This window comes from Bufo gargarizans, chromosome 7, assembly GCF_014858855.1.
Source record: "Bufo gargarizans isolate SCDJY-AF-19 chromosome 7, ASM1485885v1, whole genome shotgun sequence".
In the NCBI taxonomy this organism is placed as follows: Eukaryota; Metazoa; Chordata; class Amphibia; order Anura; family Bufonidae; genus Bufo; species Bufo gargarizans.
This window is the reverse complement of record NC_058086.1, coordinates 183,269,769-183,287,393: the sequence shown is the minus strand read 5'-3', so window position 1 is coordinate 183,287,393 and position 17,625 is coordinate 183,269,769. Positions and strand designations below refer to the sequence as shown.

At 44.1% G+C, this 17,625-nt stretch overlaps 1 protein-coding gene across 5 annotated transcripts in view; it reads left to right on the top strand.

The window, feature by feature from the left end:
- CACNA1D (calcium voltage-gated channel subunit alpha1 D) overlaps window positions 1–17,625 on the top strand; it is a 312,213-nt gene that overhangs the window by 227,979 nt on the left and 66,609 nt on the right. For all 5 annotated transcript variants that reach the window (XM_044301155.1, XM_044301153.1, XM_044301156.1 and 2 more), the window contains 8 exons: window positions 5,064–5,170; window positions 7,401–7,488; window positions 8,432–8,539; window positions 8,949–9,001; window positions 9,317–9,463; window positions 10,966–11,167; window positions 13,001–13,159; window positions 15,366–15,476. In XM_044301155.1, the coding sequence (XP_044157090.1) occupies window positions 5,064–5,170; window positions 7,401–7,488; window positions 8,432–8,539; window positions 8,949–9,001; window positions 9,317–9,463; window positions 10,966–11,167; window positions 13,001–13,159; window positions 15,366–15,476 (975 nt within the window). The remainder of the gene's footprint in view (window positions 1–5,063; window positions 5,171–7,400; window positions 7,489–8,431; window positions 8,540–8,948; window positions 9,002–9,316; window positions 9,464–10,965; window positions 11,168–13,000; window positions 13,160–15,365; window positions 15,477–17,625) is intronic.

Genomic DNA, 17,625 nt, shown 5'->3' with positions numbered 1-17,625 from the left:
GTTACTGCTCTCGGTGGTGGTATCTCTGAGGTCGGTGTCTGGCTGTAGCAGTCACTGCTCTCGGTGGTGGTATCTCTGAGGTCGGTGTCTGGCTGTAGCAGTCACTGCTCTCGTGGTGGTATCTCTGAGGTCAGTGTCTGGCTGTAGCAGTCACTGCTCTCGATGGTGGTATCTCTGAGGTCGGCTGTAGCAGTCACTGCTCTCGTGGTGGTATCTCTGAGGTCGGTGTCTGGCTGTAGCAGTCACTGCTCTCGGTGGTGGTATCTCTGAGGTCGGTGTCTGGCTGTAGCAGCCACTGCTCTCGGTGGTGGTATCTCTGAGGTCGGTGTCTGGCTGTAGCAGTCACTGCTCTCGGTGGTGGTATCTCTGAGGTCGGTGTCTGGCTGTAGCAGTTACTGCTCTCGGTGGTGGTATCTCTGAGGTCGGTGTCTGGCTGTAGCAGTCACTGCTCTCGGTGGTGGTATCTCTGAGGTCGGTGTCTGGCTGTAGCAGTCACTGCTCTCGTGGTGGTATCTCTGAGGTCAGTGTCTGGCTGTAGCAGTCACTGCTCTCGATGGTGGTATCTCTGAGGTCGGCTGTAGCAGTCACTGCTCTCGTGGTGGTATCTCTGAGGTCGGTGTCTGGCTGTAGCAGTCACTGCTCTCGGTGGTGGTATCTCTGAGGTTGGTGTCTGGCTGTAGCAGTCACTGCTCTCGGTGGTGGTATCTCTGAGGTTGGTGTCTGGCTGTAGCAGTCACTTGCTGAAACACAACTTGTGAACCTCTGGGGACAGAAATAGTGGCGGTGCTGGACCGGCAGCCTAAATTATTTAGAGCTCTCCTGGTTTTTAGGCCAAAAAAATTTACAACCCTTTTAATGTTCTGTACATTTTATATGATTGTCCTGATTTCTATTCAATTAATAAGTTGCTGCAAAAAATTGCCAGATTGAATGGGTTCACCGGGCTGTTTCCATACTTAGTGCACTTGTGTGGGTACTTCCCCAGTCAGTATGGGTAGTGGTTGTACCCCCTCTGATCATACTGTAATATGTTGTGTTATACAAATCTTTAAAAAGATCTAGCAACGAAATAAAGACCCAGAAGAAAACTGCTACTGCTGATTTAAATACGGGTTTCTGTGTGAGTTTTGTCTGAATGGAGTGCGTTTAGTCTGCACATAAAAGCCAAGAGATGTTTGTTCTTTGAAAATGAAGGGATTTTTTTGCGGGGTACACTGTGTGGTGGCATCTCACTGTACGGCTGAACAGTCCCACCGAATCTATAGACTGTCTTATAATAACCGTTTGTTAGGTGTGTCCATCTGTCATCTTCTTGTCTTGAGACCTTGTGATCTTAATTTATTCATCCATTCATGACACATCTTCCTTCTGTCTTTCTTAAAGGGGTATTCCCATCTGGGACCTGCTCCATTGTCCAGAACGGGACCGCCGAAGTGATCAGAGCAGCCGTTCACTGCTGTGGGAGTTCCGAAGATAGCAGAGCGCTGGCTCGGCTAGTTCTAGCAGTCACATAGCAGTGAATGGAGCGGTGGCGGCGCTTCCACATGGACTCTTTGTTCACCGCTATGAGGCTTCTGAAAATAGCGGCCCACTTTTGCTCGGCAATTTTTAGAACTTCCATAGGGCCAAAATCCCCAATACTAGTCACAGTTCACCTAGTAACAGCCGCTGTGTCCTCAGTCAGCATAGCACTTACTATTCTACGCTCCTACCCCCACCTGTGCCTGAAGAAGGAACAAAAGGAACAAATACCCTATGTCTTCCTGAATGACATGATATGAGATCTAAAGGAAATCTGCGTTGGGAGAGATGCCTCATGTCCTAGGATAGTGAGACGGTCTTCCTGAATTTGACGCCAAATAGTGTTTTAGGATCCTGGCGAGTCACACATGAAGGTCTGAGGCCCAGGAGAGACTGCAGGCTGCGCCATGTGCAGCAGCATGCGTGGCAGTGTCCTGACTGACCCATTGCAGAGAGGGTCACGATAGAGAATGTCCCAGCTGTATGTGATCTCACCATATCTGTATCTTAGTCTTGTTTGACAAGTGTTTGCATCCTGTAGGCCTATATGTAGACTTGTAGCATTAAAGGGAATTTCTGGGACTAAAAAATTCATGGCCTATCAGATAAGGCTACTTTCACACTTGCGGCAGAACGGATCCGACAGGCTGTTCACCATGTCGGATCCGTCCTGCGGCTATTCCGCCGGACCGCTGCTCCGTCCCCATTGACTATAATGGGGACGGGGGCGGAGCTCCGACGCGGCACGGCGGTGCACGGCGAGAGGCTGCCGGACTAAAAAGCCTGACATGCAGTAATTTTAGTCCGGCGGCCTTTCACCATGCACCGCAGTGCTGCGCCGGAGCTCCGCCCCCGTCCCCATTATAGTCAATGGGGACGGAGCGGCGGTCCGGCGGCACGGCGAAATAGCCGCAGGACGGATCCGACATGGTGAACAGCCTGTCGGATCCGTCCTGCCGCAAGTGTGAAAGTACCCTAAGCCACCATGGTTAGGATTTACCTTTTGTGTCACCCCCATTTCCTCATAGAGTGTAAGCTCTTGGAAGCAGGGCCCTCACTCCCAGTGTTACATTTATGTAAAAAAAAACTGTAATCCTGTCATGTTGGACCTGATTTGTATATGTACCCTCTAAATTGTAAAGTGCTGCAGAATATGATGGCGCTATGAAGGGGCTGTGGGCCTCTGGTGACCACCATAGCCCCCTTATTGTATGCCTTGCACAGTATTTGCTAGTGACTGGGCCTGCTTTTGCCGCTCACTGCAGCTCAATCTTATTTAAGTGAAAATACTGGGGGTCAAGGCCCCTTCAGCGGGGTTATCAGCGGGGTTATCAAGAGTTGCACCCATACTGATGGGTACCCTTGCCCTATGGGTAGGCCATCAGTTTTGGTTTCTCAGATAACCCCTTTAAAGGGCATCTGTTAGCAGATTTGTCCCTATGACACTGGCTGACCTGTTACATGTGCGCTTGGCAGCTGAAGGCATCTGTGTTGGTCCCATGTTCATATGTGTCCGCATTGCTGAGAAAAGTGAAAGTGAAAAAAAGTTTTAATATATGCAAATGAGCCTCTAGGGGAAATGGGGCGTTGTCGTTACACCTAGAGGCTCTGCTCTCTCTGCAACTACCGCGTCCTCTGCACTTTAATTAACAAGGCCAGGCAGTAAAAACGTCATCACACCTAGTCCTGTCAATCAAAGTGCAGAGGGCACAGCAGCTGCAGAGAGAGCTGAGCCTCTAGGTGTAATGGCAACGCCCCCGTTGCTCCTAGAGGCTCATTTGTATATATTAAAATGTAATTTTTCTCAACACATATGAACATGGGACCACACAGATGCCTTCGGCTGCCAAGAGCACATGCAGCAGGTCAGCCAGTTTCACAGGTACAAAACTGCTGACAGCTGCCCTTTGATCTCTATTGATCTGTAAGTGGTCAGATCATAGTCTTTGCTAATATACATTTCAAGAAATGACTGTATAGCAAACCCTGGGAGGAGGGCCATGTTGTGGGTTCGGTGGGACCGTGTAGCATGCATGGAGCAGCTGGTGACAGTTCTGACATAAGCGTGCACACGTTTGGCTTCCAGGATTTCCTGCTAGCTTGATCGCATGAGCCTTCCTGCTGTGTGATACTGTGTGAGCTCTAATTTGCTGGAGTGGCAAAGCAACGCTTGGTGCACTTGCTTCTTGAGTGTGTTATGTTCCTGCTTACTTGTTTTCTGGTCATATAACGGAATCAGTTGGGACTCAGATGAAATGCCCGTAGCAACCAATTAGGTGACTACTTTTATCCTCCAGTCTGCCGTGGGGACTGATTAGTTGTTGTGGGCAGCAGCACTACTATAAGAATATAATATCATTCATGAAAATCAAAGCCAAAAATATAAAAGTGCAGTTCAGGCATATTACACCCAGAAGATATTTCCTAGACCGGTTATGTCATGTCTATCAGGCAGATGGCCCTTGTGCAGCCTAATCCCATTCAAGTGAATAGGAGTGAGCTGCAATACCAAGCACAACCACTATACAGAGCACGGCGCTGTGCTTAGTATGCCATGCAGAGGCCGCTGCCATTGTACAACCGCTGTGGCCTCTGATCGCATGATAGACCTACACTGATCAGTTATTGCTGACCTTCTCTGAGACACACTTTATATATATATTGCATATGTGTAAGTATACTGCATTTATTTTGAGAGCTTTAAATCAGGTAGATTCACAATTGCAGCCCTGGGCTGTAACCAAGGATCAGTAAGATAAGTAAAGCAATATAGTTACAGAGTTACCAAACTTTTTATGTAAATTAATTCTATATATAAGCTGTAAAATGTTAAAAGTGAAATGCACTTTGCAAAAGCAATCCTCAACTGCTTCCCTTTCACACAGTATATTATAAAATTGGCTGCCTGCAGCCACCACCAGGGGGAGCTCAGTGCATAAGACTGTATACAGTTCATTTCACCGAAAACTGTTGAATCTCTACGGACTGAGCTCCCTCTAGTGGTGACTGGTGCAGAATGCGGTGAATCTGCAGTATGTTGGCAACGAGAGAATCAGGTCAGTAATAAAGTTTGGAAGGTTTTTGGACCCTTAAAGCAGATTTGGAGACCAAGGCTGTAGTAAAGCCATGCACGTGTGGCTTCTATGCATGTGTTTATCACCCTTACCCTGGACGCTCTATCAATACAAATAAAATATGTGAAAGGCTCTCCTAAAAAAGCAAAAAAAAAAACATTATACGTACAGTAGGTCCTGCTTCAGTCTGTGTGGCTTCTCTTACCTGTACAGTGTAACCTTAGAAATGTTTTTGTCAGGTTCATACATTTTGTCGCCATATATGTTCATTTCTTACTGTGGTAAGTCGGAGTGCTACCTTTTCACCCCGTGGACGGCTTCACGTTGGCTATGCCTGTTTGTCGGTATTTATGCTGCCCAGTATTGGAGTCCGATGTCACTATACGTACATCGCTTCTCACCAGGTAGGCGGTTTGTGAGTGAGTGAAGGACATGCATGTCGGACTAATTCTCGTCTTCCCGTTGTAGATGATGACCTTCGGCGCATTTCTCCACAAAGGCGCTTTCTGCAGAAACTATTTTAATTTACTGGATTTATTGGTCGTCGGGGTCTCCCTGGTTTCCTTTGGGATTCAGTAAGTGCATCGACAGAAGTTTCAACGTTGTTCTTACAAAGTTAATGGGGTTGTCTGCTTCGTACTGTGCGGGTTAGGGGTGGTTTAAGAGAACAGAACCGCTGCGTAATACAGTAACCGAAAAGTGTGGGAATTAGACAAATCTCATGCACACTTCGCTATTTTTTTAGGTGTAAGTAGACCAGATTTAGAAAATTAGATTTTGATTTGATTTTGAAATTTGTAGCATGTCAATTTCTGGAATTTTGTGTGCCGATTTCACCCTTTTTTAATAGAAGCGGAGGTCTGCAAAAATATGCATCGAATCCACACCAAAAACCGCAAAATTGAACCAAAAACATGATAAATAGTGTGATGTGTTTTTTTTTTTGTTGTGCGGTTTCGGTGCAGATTCCCTGTACATAAATCTGCCCCCTATGCAGCCACCCTTAGGGCACCTGTACACTTGTAGATTTGTGCGCAGACAATCCACAAGACATCTGCACCAAAACCGCACGAAAAAATAAATAAATCCTGATCCCTCCTAAAGCCCCATTCACACGTCCGTGCTTAAATCTGTGAAAAGGTGGTCAGCGATACCTCCGTAAAAATGTCTGTGATGGATCCGTGTGTCCGTTTTTGAAAGCATCCGTGTCGCATCCATGGTTTTCACGGACCCATAGACTATAATGGGGGTGATGGATCTGTGAACACGGACAAAATAGAGCATGCATCCGTGCTAAAAACATGGACTTACGGACCGTGCTAAAACACTGATGTCTGAATACACACATTAAAATGAATGGGGACGCGTGCCGTCCGTGGAGAACAGGTACAGCGCACGTCAGTGGAACACTAACGTGTGAATGAGGCTTTATTATTGAATCCATATATTTTTATGACGTCCTGTCCTGCAGAGCTGCACACGCCACTTTATAGTAAAAATCTATACCACCCACAAGCCCTGATTTTAGTTTTAGTAGACTGCGCGTGCTTCCAAAACTGTGTATGCAAAGTCACACAGCGCGATACGAAGGAGAACCGCCATAGTAAATTAGCAGTGCCACACTACGCATGCTAGACCGTACAGAACAGAACTAAAAGAGGTCGTACCTGGGGGCAACCAGGCAGTAACAAGCAGGTATCATGGGGTATTTGAGGGGAGGGGGGTTAACTGAGAAATAGTTATTTTTTGCTGATTAAATATAATTTGACATTTTTATGATTGGGTGAGAGGAGGACTGATTAGGATTCAGGTAATACCCCTTTAATGGACTGTCCACGTAATGCACGCATTGCCAGGTCCTCCATACCGAGAGAGGATTTTTGAAGCCAAACTTCAGTCAGTGTAATAGATGTGACCCCTTAGGCTACATGCACACGACCGTATGTGTTTTGCGGCCCGCAAATTGCGGATCCGCCCCAAAAAACGGATAACATCCGTATGCCATCCGTTTTTTTTTGTTTTTTTTTGTGGATCCATTGTAACAATGCCTCAAACGGACAAGAATAGGACATGTTCTATTTTTTTATTTTTTTTGCGGGGCTACGTTTCGGACATACTGATGCGGACAGAACGCGTGTGCTGTACACATTTTTTGCAGACCCGTTGAAATGCGGGTCCGCATCCTATTCGCAAAAAAAATAAAAAAACGGAACGGACACGGAAACAAACAACGTTCGTGTGCATGTAGCCTTTAGGTTTTCCAAATTATTCCTTCTCTTTAAAGAGATTGTCTTTAGATTTAAACTTATTCCCTATCCACAGCATCTGGTCATTGGAGGTCTGACCTCTGGGAACCAACCGATCACAAGGTTTGGGGTCCTCTGTCCCCCCCCATATGAATGGTTGAGTATACGAGCTGCCTCTTCATTCTTTTCTATGGGACTGCTGAAGAGAAGTTGAGTACGGTGATTTCTTCATGGGGATGAATCTAGCGACCGTGCACATGCCCATCCACTGCTCCATGAGGGGGCGCAGGAGCCCCGTTCTCATATCTTGTGGATAGGGGGCAAGTTTAGATCTTGTGACAACCCTTTTATATAGTCGATGAATATTCTTGAATGCTCCATAGGAGTAGGGATTTGATGCCATTCAGATGTCTTGGAAAGCTGAGTGACAACCTCTGCACCAGTTATAATCATGTCCCCTTGATGAATACCATTTAAATCTAGATGACAGCGGGCCGCTATTGTATAACCGTGTAGCATTTTCATGCCAAGTGATTGTTTGCCATTTGTGTCTCTGCAGGTCAAGTGCTATATCTGTGGTCAAGATCCTGAGAGTTCTGAGGGTGCTCCGACCCCTGAGAGCCATTAACAGGGCAAAAGGCCTAAAGGTGTTTATTGCTTCTGCTAAAGGAATTGTGCGGCAATAGATGACATATAATGATTACCAAAATCTAGTTTTTGGACCATTTACGTGATGTCTAACACCTTTGAGTCTAATATACATATTCACATACCCCATGGATTTTTGTGCTAGCCTTAAAGGGGTAGTCTCACTTCAGCAAGTGGCATTTATCATGTAGAGAAAGTTAATACAAGGCACTTACTAATGTATTGTGATTGTCCATATTGCCTCCTTTGCTGGTTGGATTCATTTTCCCATTGCATAATACACTGCTCCTTTCCATGGTTACGACCACCCTGCAGTCCATCAGAGGTGGTCGTGTTTGCTCTCTATAGAAAAAGGGGCGGCCTCTCTGCTAGCTGTTACTGCGGGAGATTACATAGGCTGGTGCTTTTTTCTATAGTGTGCTAGCACGGCCACCGCTGATGGATTACAGGGCGGTCGTAACCATGGAAACGAGCAGTGTATAATGTGATGGAAAAATAAATCCAGCCAGCAAAGGAAGCAATATGGACAATCACAAGACATTAGTAAGTGCCTTATATTAAATTTCTCTACATGATAAATGTTATTTGCTGAAGTGACACAAACCCTTTAAAGTGAATGGTTTAAGATGTCGTTTTTAGGGCCAATATTCTGTGCTAATTAACTTACGAGCTCCACATCCCTTCGTAGGCAAACTATGACATTGTAAAAGTCTGGTGTCTGCAGCCAGCACGAGGGGAGCTCAGGTGCTTACTGCATACTATTGTATTTCTGAGTTCTGTGTAGAAGTAATACATAGTTTGCTGCTAAGCTCCCCCTAGTGGTGCTGGGTGGAAGATACTGTTCTCAACAGATTAACCCTACCTTTCCATTTCAGCGCTTACACATCGAAGATGATTGCTGTATTTTAATACATCTGTGTTTTCTTTGTTAAATTCCTTCAGCATGTCGTCCAATGTGTGTTTGTCGCCATCCGAACTATCGGTAACATCATGATTGTGACCACTTTGCTACAGTTCATGTTTGCTTGTATTGGCGTTCAGCTGTTTAAGGTAAGTGTGCAAAATCACTAATTGCTACTTTCCAGGGAGGAAAGGGTCCTATGGTTGCAGTGGTCCGAGCCCGAGGGGGCCCATAAGGTTTCTGCCTCATAGGAGGAGACCACTACTATAAATAGTATGGGATAGTTGGGAACCTTATTACAGAATTTGCATTGGGACCCCGGAAAGTCCAGTTCAAGGATGTCAAGCTCATGGCCCTCCAGCCTTTGCAAACCTACAACTCCCAGCATGCCCTGCTAGCTGTAGGTTGTCAAGGCATGATGGGAGTTGTAGTTTTGAAACAGCTGAGGAACCAGATTTACATCCCTGGTCTAGCTATTCCTGTACTCCTGCTTGTCTCCATAGTGGGCTGTCTTTCTCATGTTGTAGTACTTATTGGCATTTCTTCTTCTAAAACCAGGGCAAGTTCTACCGATGTTCAGATGAGGCAAAGCAGACGCCAGAAGAGTGCAAGTAAGTTCTTTGTTCTATCCTGAGGAGGGGGCCATCAATTTCCTGAATGTGGGAAAAAAACCTTGAAACTAGCTGAGACTGGTGGCCTTTTCCATGTTTTACGTGACCTCAACAGTCTCTCACTGGTGATGCCACTATGTCTGTCTCCTGACCACTGAAGCCAGTAATTGGCTGCAGCAGATCATGCAAGGTACAGCTGTCTCATCTATAAGGTTTGGGGTCATGATGTAAACTATTGCGACTTGACCGATGTTTGTAATGTAAAACGTTGCTCCTCTTGTAGAAATTTCATTCATACATTCTCTTCTCTCCCAGGGGAAAGTACATTGTGTATAAGGATGGCGATGTCAACAGCCCTTCTATCCGAGAGAGACACTGGCATAACAGTGACTTCAATTTTGATAATGTTCTGTCTGCCATGATGGCACTCTTCACAGTTTCCACCTTTGAGGGATGGCCAGCGTATGTATAGTAAATCTGTAAAGTTGAACTTTCTTCTATGCACATATGAATATACATTTATGTCTTCATATCAGAAAATGTGTTAACGGCTATGTACACCTTTGGGGGCAATTTTTTTTAAAATATTGCATTGTACTCATTTTGAGTTAAAAGTCATTTTTTCAATTGGCCTTTATTAAAAAATATGGAGCCCTTTTTTCTGTACATAGCTGAGATGCTCTACTAGCAGCTTCTGGATTTTCTCGCTTTTCCGTCAGTTGGGGAGCTGACGGGCTCCTTATCTCTGATCTTTGACATTATAAACACTCATTATAACTCAGTTCTCGTATTACTGATAAGTGTGGCTTAAATGAGTGTTTATGACCTCTAGTTTATAGATAAGGTTTATTAGATGACCGGCACAAAGTGAAAGAGAAAGTACCAGTCACACAATTAGAAAAACTGTTAACCCTAAAATGAAGGCCAATTGAAAATATGATTTTTAGCCAGAAATGAGTACAATGCAATCATAAACAAAAACTGCATCCGAAGGTGTATATAGCCTTTAACAAAATTTTATCTCTGCCCCAAAAAAAAAAACAAATTGCTAAAATCCATATTATTTGCTGTGTTACAAACAGAAGATATTGGCATCTTAACGACGATTTTTCTGGAGAAAAAGAATACATTGTACAGGGAATAATGTCACCTAGCCAACTTCAAATAGTTCTGGGTTATATACATGTGACCCTTTTTTTGCATATTAAATCCTTACTTATACAGTATGTTTGCTGTGGCTATTCTCCTTCACTTCCCCAAAAATGTATCTAGCATGATGCAGTAGGCAGGGTAGAGGGGAGTGCAACTGCAGTGTCTCTCTCTGTGCCTGTGAGACTGCATGCTGCGAGAGGAGGAGTAGATGTTGGGAAACACCTGGTTGGCTTAAAGTGCTGAACACAACACTAGCATCACACACCGGGGAGAGTCAACCCACTTAGCAGAGAGTGGAGAGAGAAAATATACATTGTGAATATGTTTTCAGCAGGTTTAAAGAATAGCCAAAAACCAATACATGGTAGCTGCACTGTTTAACCTGTTTAAGGGCGGGTTCGCAATGGCATTAGGGAATTCCGTTATAGGTTATGTCATAACGAACCAGCCCTAAGACTGTTTTAAGTTGTAAATGTTAGACACTGGTTTAAAGATGACCTGGGGTCATGAGGAGAAGACAGAAATGATTTATAAATGCTTCTGTCTTCTCTTTTGCCGTCTACATAACGGTAATGCCACAAGGGTTATTTTAGTAGCCCAAGAAAAAAAAATGTAGTGCCGTTAAACCTCCACAGACTCAAAATCAATAACTAGAGTCTGGTCATTTAGGACCAAAACTCTTTGATTGTTAAGGAGTTAATATCTGTCGACAACTGCCGTTTGTAATTTATAGTTAAAGATGGGAACACGTTAAATTAATTTCTTTACACCCGTCTATGAAGTCATTAGGTGTTTGTCCCTGACTTCCCCAGACTCTTGTACAAGGCCATCGATTCCAACGGGGAAAATGTCGGCCCCGTCTACAACAACAGAGTGGAAATCTCCATCTTCTTCATCATCTATATCATCATCATTGCTTTCTTCATGATGAACATATTCGTGGGTTTCGTTATCGTCACATTTCAAGAACAGGGAGAGAAGGAATACAAGAACTGTGAGCTGGACAAGAACCAGGTAACGTATTCTGAATATTCTTGCTCAGAGCACATATATGAACCTGCCATATACACCCAGAAGCTTAAAATGTAAGGCTACTTTCCCATTAGCGTTTTTTGCACATCCGTCATGGATCTGCAAAAACGCTTCCGTTACCATAATACAACCGCATGCATCTGTCATTAACGGATCCGGTTGTATTATGTCTTCTATAGTAATAACGGATCCGTTTTCTATTGTGTCAGAGAAAATGGATCCATCCCCATTGACTTACATGGATCTTCGAGAGTAACAGACAGAATGCGGGCAACATCTGTATGCTGTCCATTTAAATATTGTTTATTTTTAGTAGCCAGAACACTGACAAATTTAATGTCACTCTTCTGAAGGCAACCTTAATGGGGTTCTCCGGGACCCCAGGTAAATCAGCAACTATTTCTGGCTCACCATAGTTCTTACCTGTTTTGCAGTGTTTCTCCAATCCCAAGGCTGTGCACATGACCCTGCTAAACTGGTTTTCTCCACTTGCTTCTCCACTCAGTGGTGAATGGCTCCAGTGGGACCAGAGCGCTGGAGTCCTGGTATTGAGCTGTGGCTCCCCCTACCCTCCCGCAGATGTATGTGTGGGGGCTGAACCAGTAGTCCATGAGTACCAGGACTCCAGACCATGGGCACATTGCTGAAAATTTATCAACATTTTTAAAAACCTTTCTTATATCAGGCGGTTGACCCCTATATGCAATAGAATAGTATAGTCTATGTAGTAGTTTTGTGTAGTGTTTCCACTGCCGAACTGAAACATGGCATCAGTCCTGTGATACTTTAAATAATATAATCCCTGACATTCACTAAATCATTAGTGAGCCGGGTGTCTCAGGTGTCCTGATAATACCCAGGGGGCGCCACATAAACTCCAGTGTTACCAATAAAATTATATAATTATAGTGGGTTGCACTTACTTTACCGGGGAGGAGGGCATAGGATAAAGCTCAAGACACCTATACCTCAACCTCCCCCGCCGAGATCGCTTCAAAAGATGTAGTTGTAGCTTCCTGGTCCCCAAAAGGATGACACCGGGGCTCCAATGTATGCAGGAAGTCTTTTATTAATTCAGCTCGACGTGTTTCGGGAATAAATCCCTTTTTCAATTCACTAAATTAGGGGGTCAGCACACAGGACACAGTCATATGATAAGTAAATAGGTGGAATAATTATTATTGTGGTTATTACAGTAACAGCATTACTGTGTGTATTTACATGGCTGCCTGTCTGTAGGTGATTTGTAAAATGGCCATCTGATGCTGTAAAATGGCTGCCTGTCTCTACGTGATGTTGTCATGTTGCTATTAAAGTTTAGTGTAAATAAATAAACATTACACAGACACTGACAGACATGATGAGATGCTGCTGCAGGTAATAATACAGTATATACCGTATAGGTTCTCCTCCCCAGTACACTACTATTCAGCTGTTAGATACCTGGGCAGTTAACGGAAAGCCAGGTCACATGATACTTGTGAGGGTCACATGACTGACGCCATGTTTAATCCTATCCATCTCTCTTATGGATGCATTTTACAGGACTAAAATAGGCCGTAATGAGCAAAATTTTAAATAGATGTATATTAGAAAATTTTTCAACATCCTATTCTCTGAATAAATCAATGTAACCATTAAAACTGGAATACATCTTGGGCTTCGCAGTGTTTGAACCAGGGTTTCTCACATCAGTTTCTCCTGCCCTCGGAGCGGGCAGCATAAACCTGGTGACAGATTTCCTTTACTATCAGTGTGCAGTGTATGCTTTTTATATGACTTGTGTAACACAATCTCACCGATCACAACCTGCAGCGACAGTGTGTGGAGTACGCACTGAAAGCCCGTCCTCTCAGAAGATACATCCCCAAGAACCCCTACCAGTACAAGTTTTGGTATGTCGTCAACTCCACTGGGTTTGAGTACATCATGTTTGTTCTCATCATGCTGAATACACTGTGCTTGGCTATGCAGGTACGTAACCGGGGAAGGTTCTTTTGATGCCAATTGATTTGCAAATGGTGAATTCACTGAATATCACAGGTTCAGGTTGACTCGGTAATAGAGTAGGGCGGCAGAAATGAAATACCCTGTCACTTCTCCGCAGGTGGCGGGATGCAGGCAATGTTTGTGGTGGTCTGGATTCTGTCAGTTTGGACATCAGAATTACTGTGTCACTGTCAGCCAACACACTGTCACAGGAAATCTGGTCTGGATAAGGAGGTGGTCTGGTCTAAGAGGTGGTCTTTTGGAAAGTTTTACTTTATTTGATTATTTACATCCAGCTGTATTATCTGAGTCATTCATTAAAGGGGTTATCCAACCTCTGGAATGAAACCCCCCCCCCCCCCCAATGCCCGGGCACTTTATATAGATTTTACTTACCCCGCCACCCGGCACCATCGTCACTTCTGATCTCCGCACAGCCGCTGCTGCATCTGCCTGTCGCACGGATCAAAACATCCAGGGGGGGGTTTGCAGCCAATAGCAGGCTGCGACGGGGACGAGCCTCCCTAGCATCTCGGTGACCATGCGGGGATCAGGAGCGACGAGGGTGCCGGGGAGCGGGGTAAGTATCATCTATATCAGTGGTGGTGAACCTCTTAGAGACCGAGTGCCCAAACTGCAACCAAAAACCCACTTATTTATCGCAAAGTGCCAACATAGCAATTTCATATATCTTCCATGTACTTTATCATTTAGCTATAATATCCTGCCTACATTCAATGTGCTGCCTGTGCTGTTCATAGCAGGTCCTGCACTGATGAATGGCAGGAAAAGTCTAAGGCATATTGGTACACCATAGACTTTCTCCATGGTGCGGGTGCCCACAGAGAGGGCTCTGAGTGCCGCCTTTGGCACCCGTGCCATAGGTTCGCCATCACTGATCTATATGATTTACCTTGTCTAAGAAAAAGCACATAGGAGATATGCAAGAATATGATATTTCACATGATGCAAACATATATTCATATCTGAGGGAATATACTGTATATGAAGCAGTTTTGACAGACTTAAAGGGGGTTTCTATTCCTAAAATAAAATTACTGAAAATACTTAAATATCACTTTATAATAAATACATTCCCAAATACCTTTCATTACTTATAATGGCTCGTTTTGTCTAGGCAGCAATCATTAGGGAAAATAAAATGGCTGCTGCCCTATTAGTCCACACAAAACCTGTCCTAATCACTCAGCAGGACAAGTTACTTCAGAGCACTGAGGTAAAGAGCTGCCTCATCCTCCTCTCTGCTCTCCTGGTCAGGGATTATGATCCTGAATACAGATGATAAGATCTTCAGCTGAATCTCTGTAGGACTGGAGATCATGAGGAGACAGAGAGGAGGTGGGGGGTGGATAATGAGCACCAGTTCTTGTATAAAGTCTCCATTACCACAGTCTGTCCTGTCTGTTCTCTCTGTACTTTACGTCTCCTCATGAACTCCATTCCTACAGAGATTCAGGTAAAGTTCTTATCAACTGTATTCAGAATTATAATCCCTGACAAGCAGAGCAGAAAGGACGGATGAGGCAGCTCTTCAGGTCAGTGCTATGAAGTAACTTGTCCTGATGTGTGATTAGGACAGGCTCTGTGTGTACTAATATAGCGGGAGACATTTTATTTTCCTTGATTGCTCCCCAGACAAAACAAGCCATTATAACTAATGAAAGGTCATTAGGAATATATTTATAATAAAGTGATATTTAAATAATTTATATTTTATGAGTTCACAGAGAACCCCTTTAAGAAGGCTGGCTTTTAATACATCCATTGGAATAAGATGCACCAAGGTTATTAAGAGGTGCACGCCTCTTAATACTTGTTGCACCTTGGACTGTCAGTGCGCCACAATCTGAAATCTGCAGTACGTCAGCTATAGACTGCAGTAGAGTTCAGCTATAATCTGGCGTAAATGATGATGAATGTATCAGGACGAGTAGTCCCACCCTTTGCTGAGCCCTACCCAAGTTTTTGAAAATCGCTGCGAGCGGTGGAAAATTTAAGAAAAAATAATTAAAAATCACAAATTCTCTACAAATTGCCCTTGCACAAAATTTCCGACTTTTGTAACCACAAAACTGGTGTACATCTTTGATAAATTCCCCTCTGTGTGCTTGCGCTTTGGTGGATTATCTAAAGACAATTCATTTACCAGCACAATTTGACTGTTTTCCAGCATTACGGACAATCGAAAATCTTTAATGATGTCATGGACGTGATGAATATGGTCTTCACTGCCGTCTTCACTGTAGAAATGGTTTTGAAACTTATAGCTTTCAAACCCAAGGTAAGCGATGAGCACAGAACTGAATATGGCGAATGGTGGAGGGCTAGTCTGGTTGATGTCAACACGTTGATGATGATAGCCAGGATTCTTTCACATATCAGCGTTTAGTCAGTGATTTCCATCAGTGATTGTGAGCCGAAACCAGGAATGGAGCCTCCAAAGAGATCAGATATCGTGCAAAGATCTGCACCTGTTCTGTGTTTTTGATCCGCACCTGGTTTTGGCTCACAGTCACTGATGGAAATCACTGACCAAAGGCCTTAGTTGTGATCTAACGTTTCAATATTTACATATTTGGTGGATGAAGCAATAGAAGACTATTCCATCCAACAGCTTTATTCCTGAAGCAGTGGTTCTCTGTCCAAGCGTATTTTCTTGGAAGTATCAGTATAGTACGCTGGTCAAGAGCAGTATATTATAAGTTCACACCCAGAGGCTTACTATGAGAAATGACCTGAAAAGTATTGTAGCGTTTCTCTAATAACCCTCTAGAAGATACTGATCCGTGTACACTAGCTCTGCAGACAGCTCACGCTGGGAGATAAAATAACCAAATGTGGCTGCATGCTATTTCCAGAAACTTATTTAAAGGGGTTATCTGGGAAAAGATAATGACAGGTCATCAGTATCAGATCTGCGGGGCCGACACGCGGCATCCCCCACGATCAGCTGTTAGAAAAGGCCAGACACTCCATGAGCACCGCAGCCTCCTCCTCGGCCATGTGACGTCTCCATACATCGGTTACGTGGCCTAGTTGCAGCTCAGTCCCTTTCAAGTCAATAGTCCTGAGCTGCAATACCAAGCACACCTGCTATATGATGTATGGTGCTGTGCATGGAAACCTGCGTCCTTCACCAGAGCTTCAGTGAGCGCAGCGATTCCCTGTAACAGCTGATCGGCGGGGGTGTCGGGACTCGGACCCCTGGTGATGGGACAATGATGACTTATCCTGAGGATAGGTCATCATTATCTTTTCCAGGATAACCCCTTTAATAAGGACTATAATATGTAGCTAGACTACTCACTACTAGTGCCTACACTGCCTTCTACAGCCACCACTCCTAGCTCCCCATAGACATGCTTGCCGGGTTTGGCCAAGCATGTATTTTCTGTCGCTGGGGATAGAGGAAAAGCTGCTGCGAGACACTTCTGGTGATGGTTTGTCTCCCAGGAGAACAAAAGGATTGGGGCTTAAACTTCAAGCAGCGGTCCGTCTATCCCTAGGCATCATCTGTCAGGGGAGAGTCGGGAGCTCTCCATACATGTTAGACTGTCAGACCGCCCTGCCGACAACGGCCTAAGTCAAAACTAGAGATTGGAGAATCAATTATGAAATTCGAAAATTTGACTCAAACTTTTCAAAAAATTCAAATTTTATTGAGTCCAATTTTTTGTGTGTGTAAGAGAGAAAGAGAGAGAGAGAGACAGATAGAAACAGAGAGACAGAGATAAAACAGAGAGAGACACAGATAGAAACAGAGAGAGAGAGAAAACAGAGAGAGACAGATAGAAACAGAGAGAGAGAGAGAGAGAGAAAACAGAGAGACAGAGATAAAACAGAGAGACAGAGATAAAACAGAGAGAGACACAGATAGAAACAGAGAGAGACACAGATAGAAACAGAGAGAGACACAGATAGAAACAGAGAGAGACACAGATAGAAACAGAGAGAGAGACAGATAGAAACAGAGAGACAGAGATAAAACAGAGAGAGAGAGAGAAAACAGAGAGAGACAGAGATAGAAACAGAGAGAGACAGATAGAAACAGAGAGACAGAGATAAAACAGAGAGAGACACAGATAGAAACAGAGAGAGAGACAGATAGAAACAGAGAGACAGAGATAAAACAGAGAGAGACACAGATAGAAACAGAGAGAGAGAGAGAAAACAGAGAGAGACAGAGATAGAAACAGAGAGAGAGAGAGAGAAAACAGAGAGAGACAGATAGAAACAGAGAGACAGAGATAAAACAGAGAGACAGAGATAAAACAGAGAGACAGAGATAAAACAGAGAGAGACACAGATAGAAACAGAGAGAGAGAGAGAGAAAACAGAGAGAGACAGAGATAGAAACAGAGAGAAAGAAACATAGAGACAAAAAGAGAGACACAGAGGAAGAGAAAGAGAGGGAGATAGAAAAGAGGGAC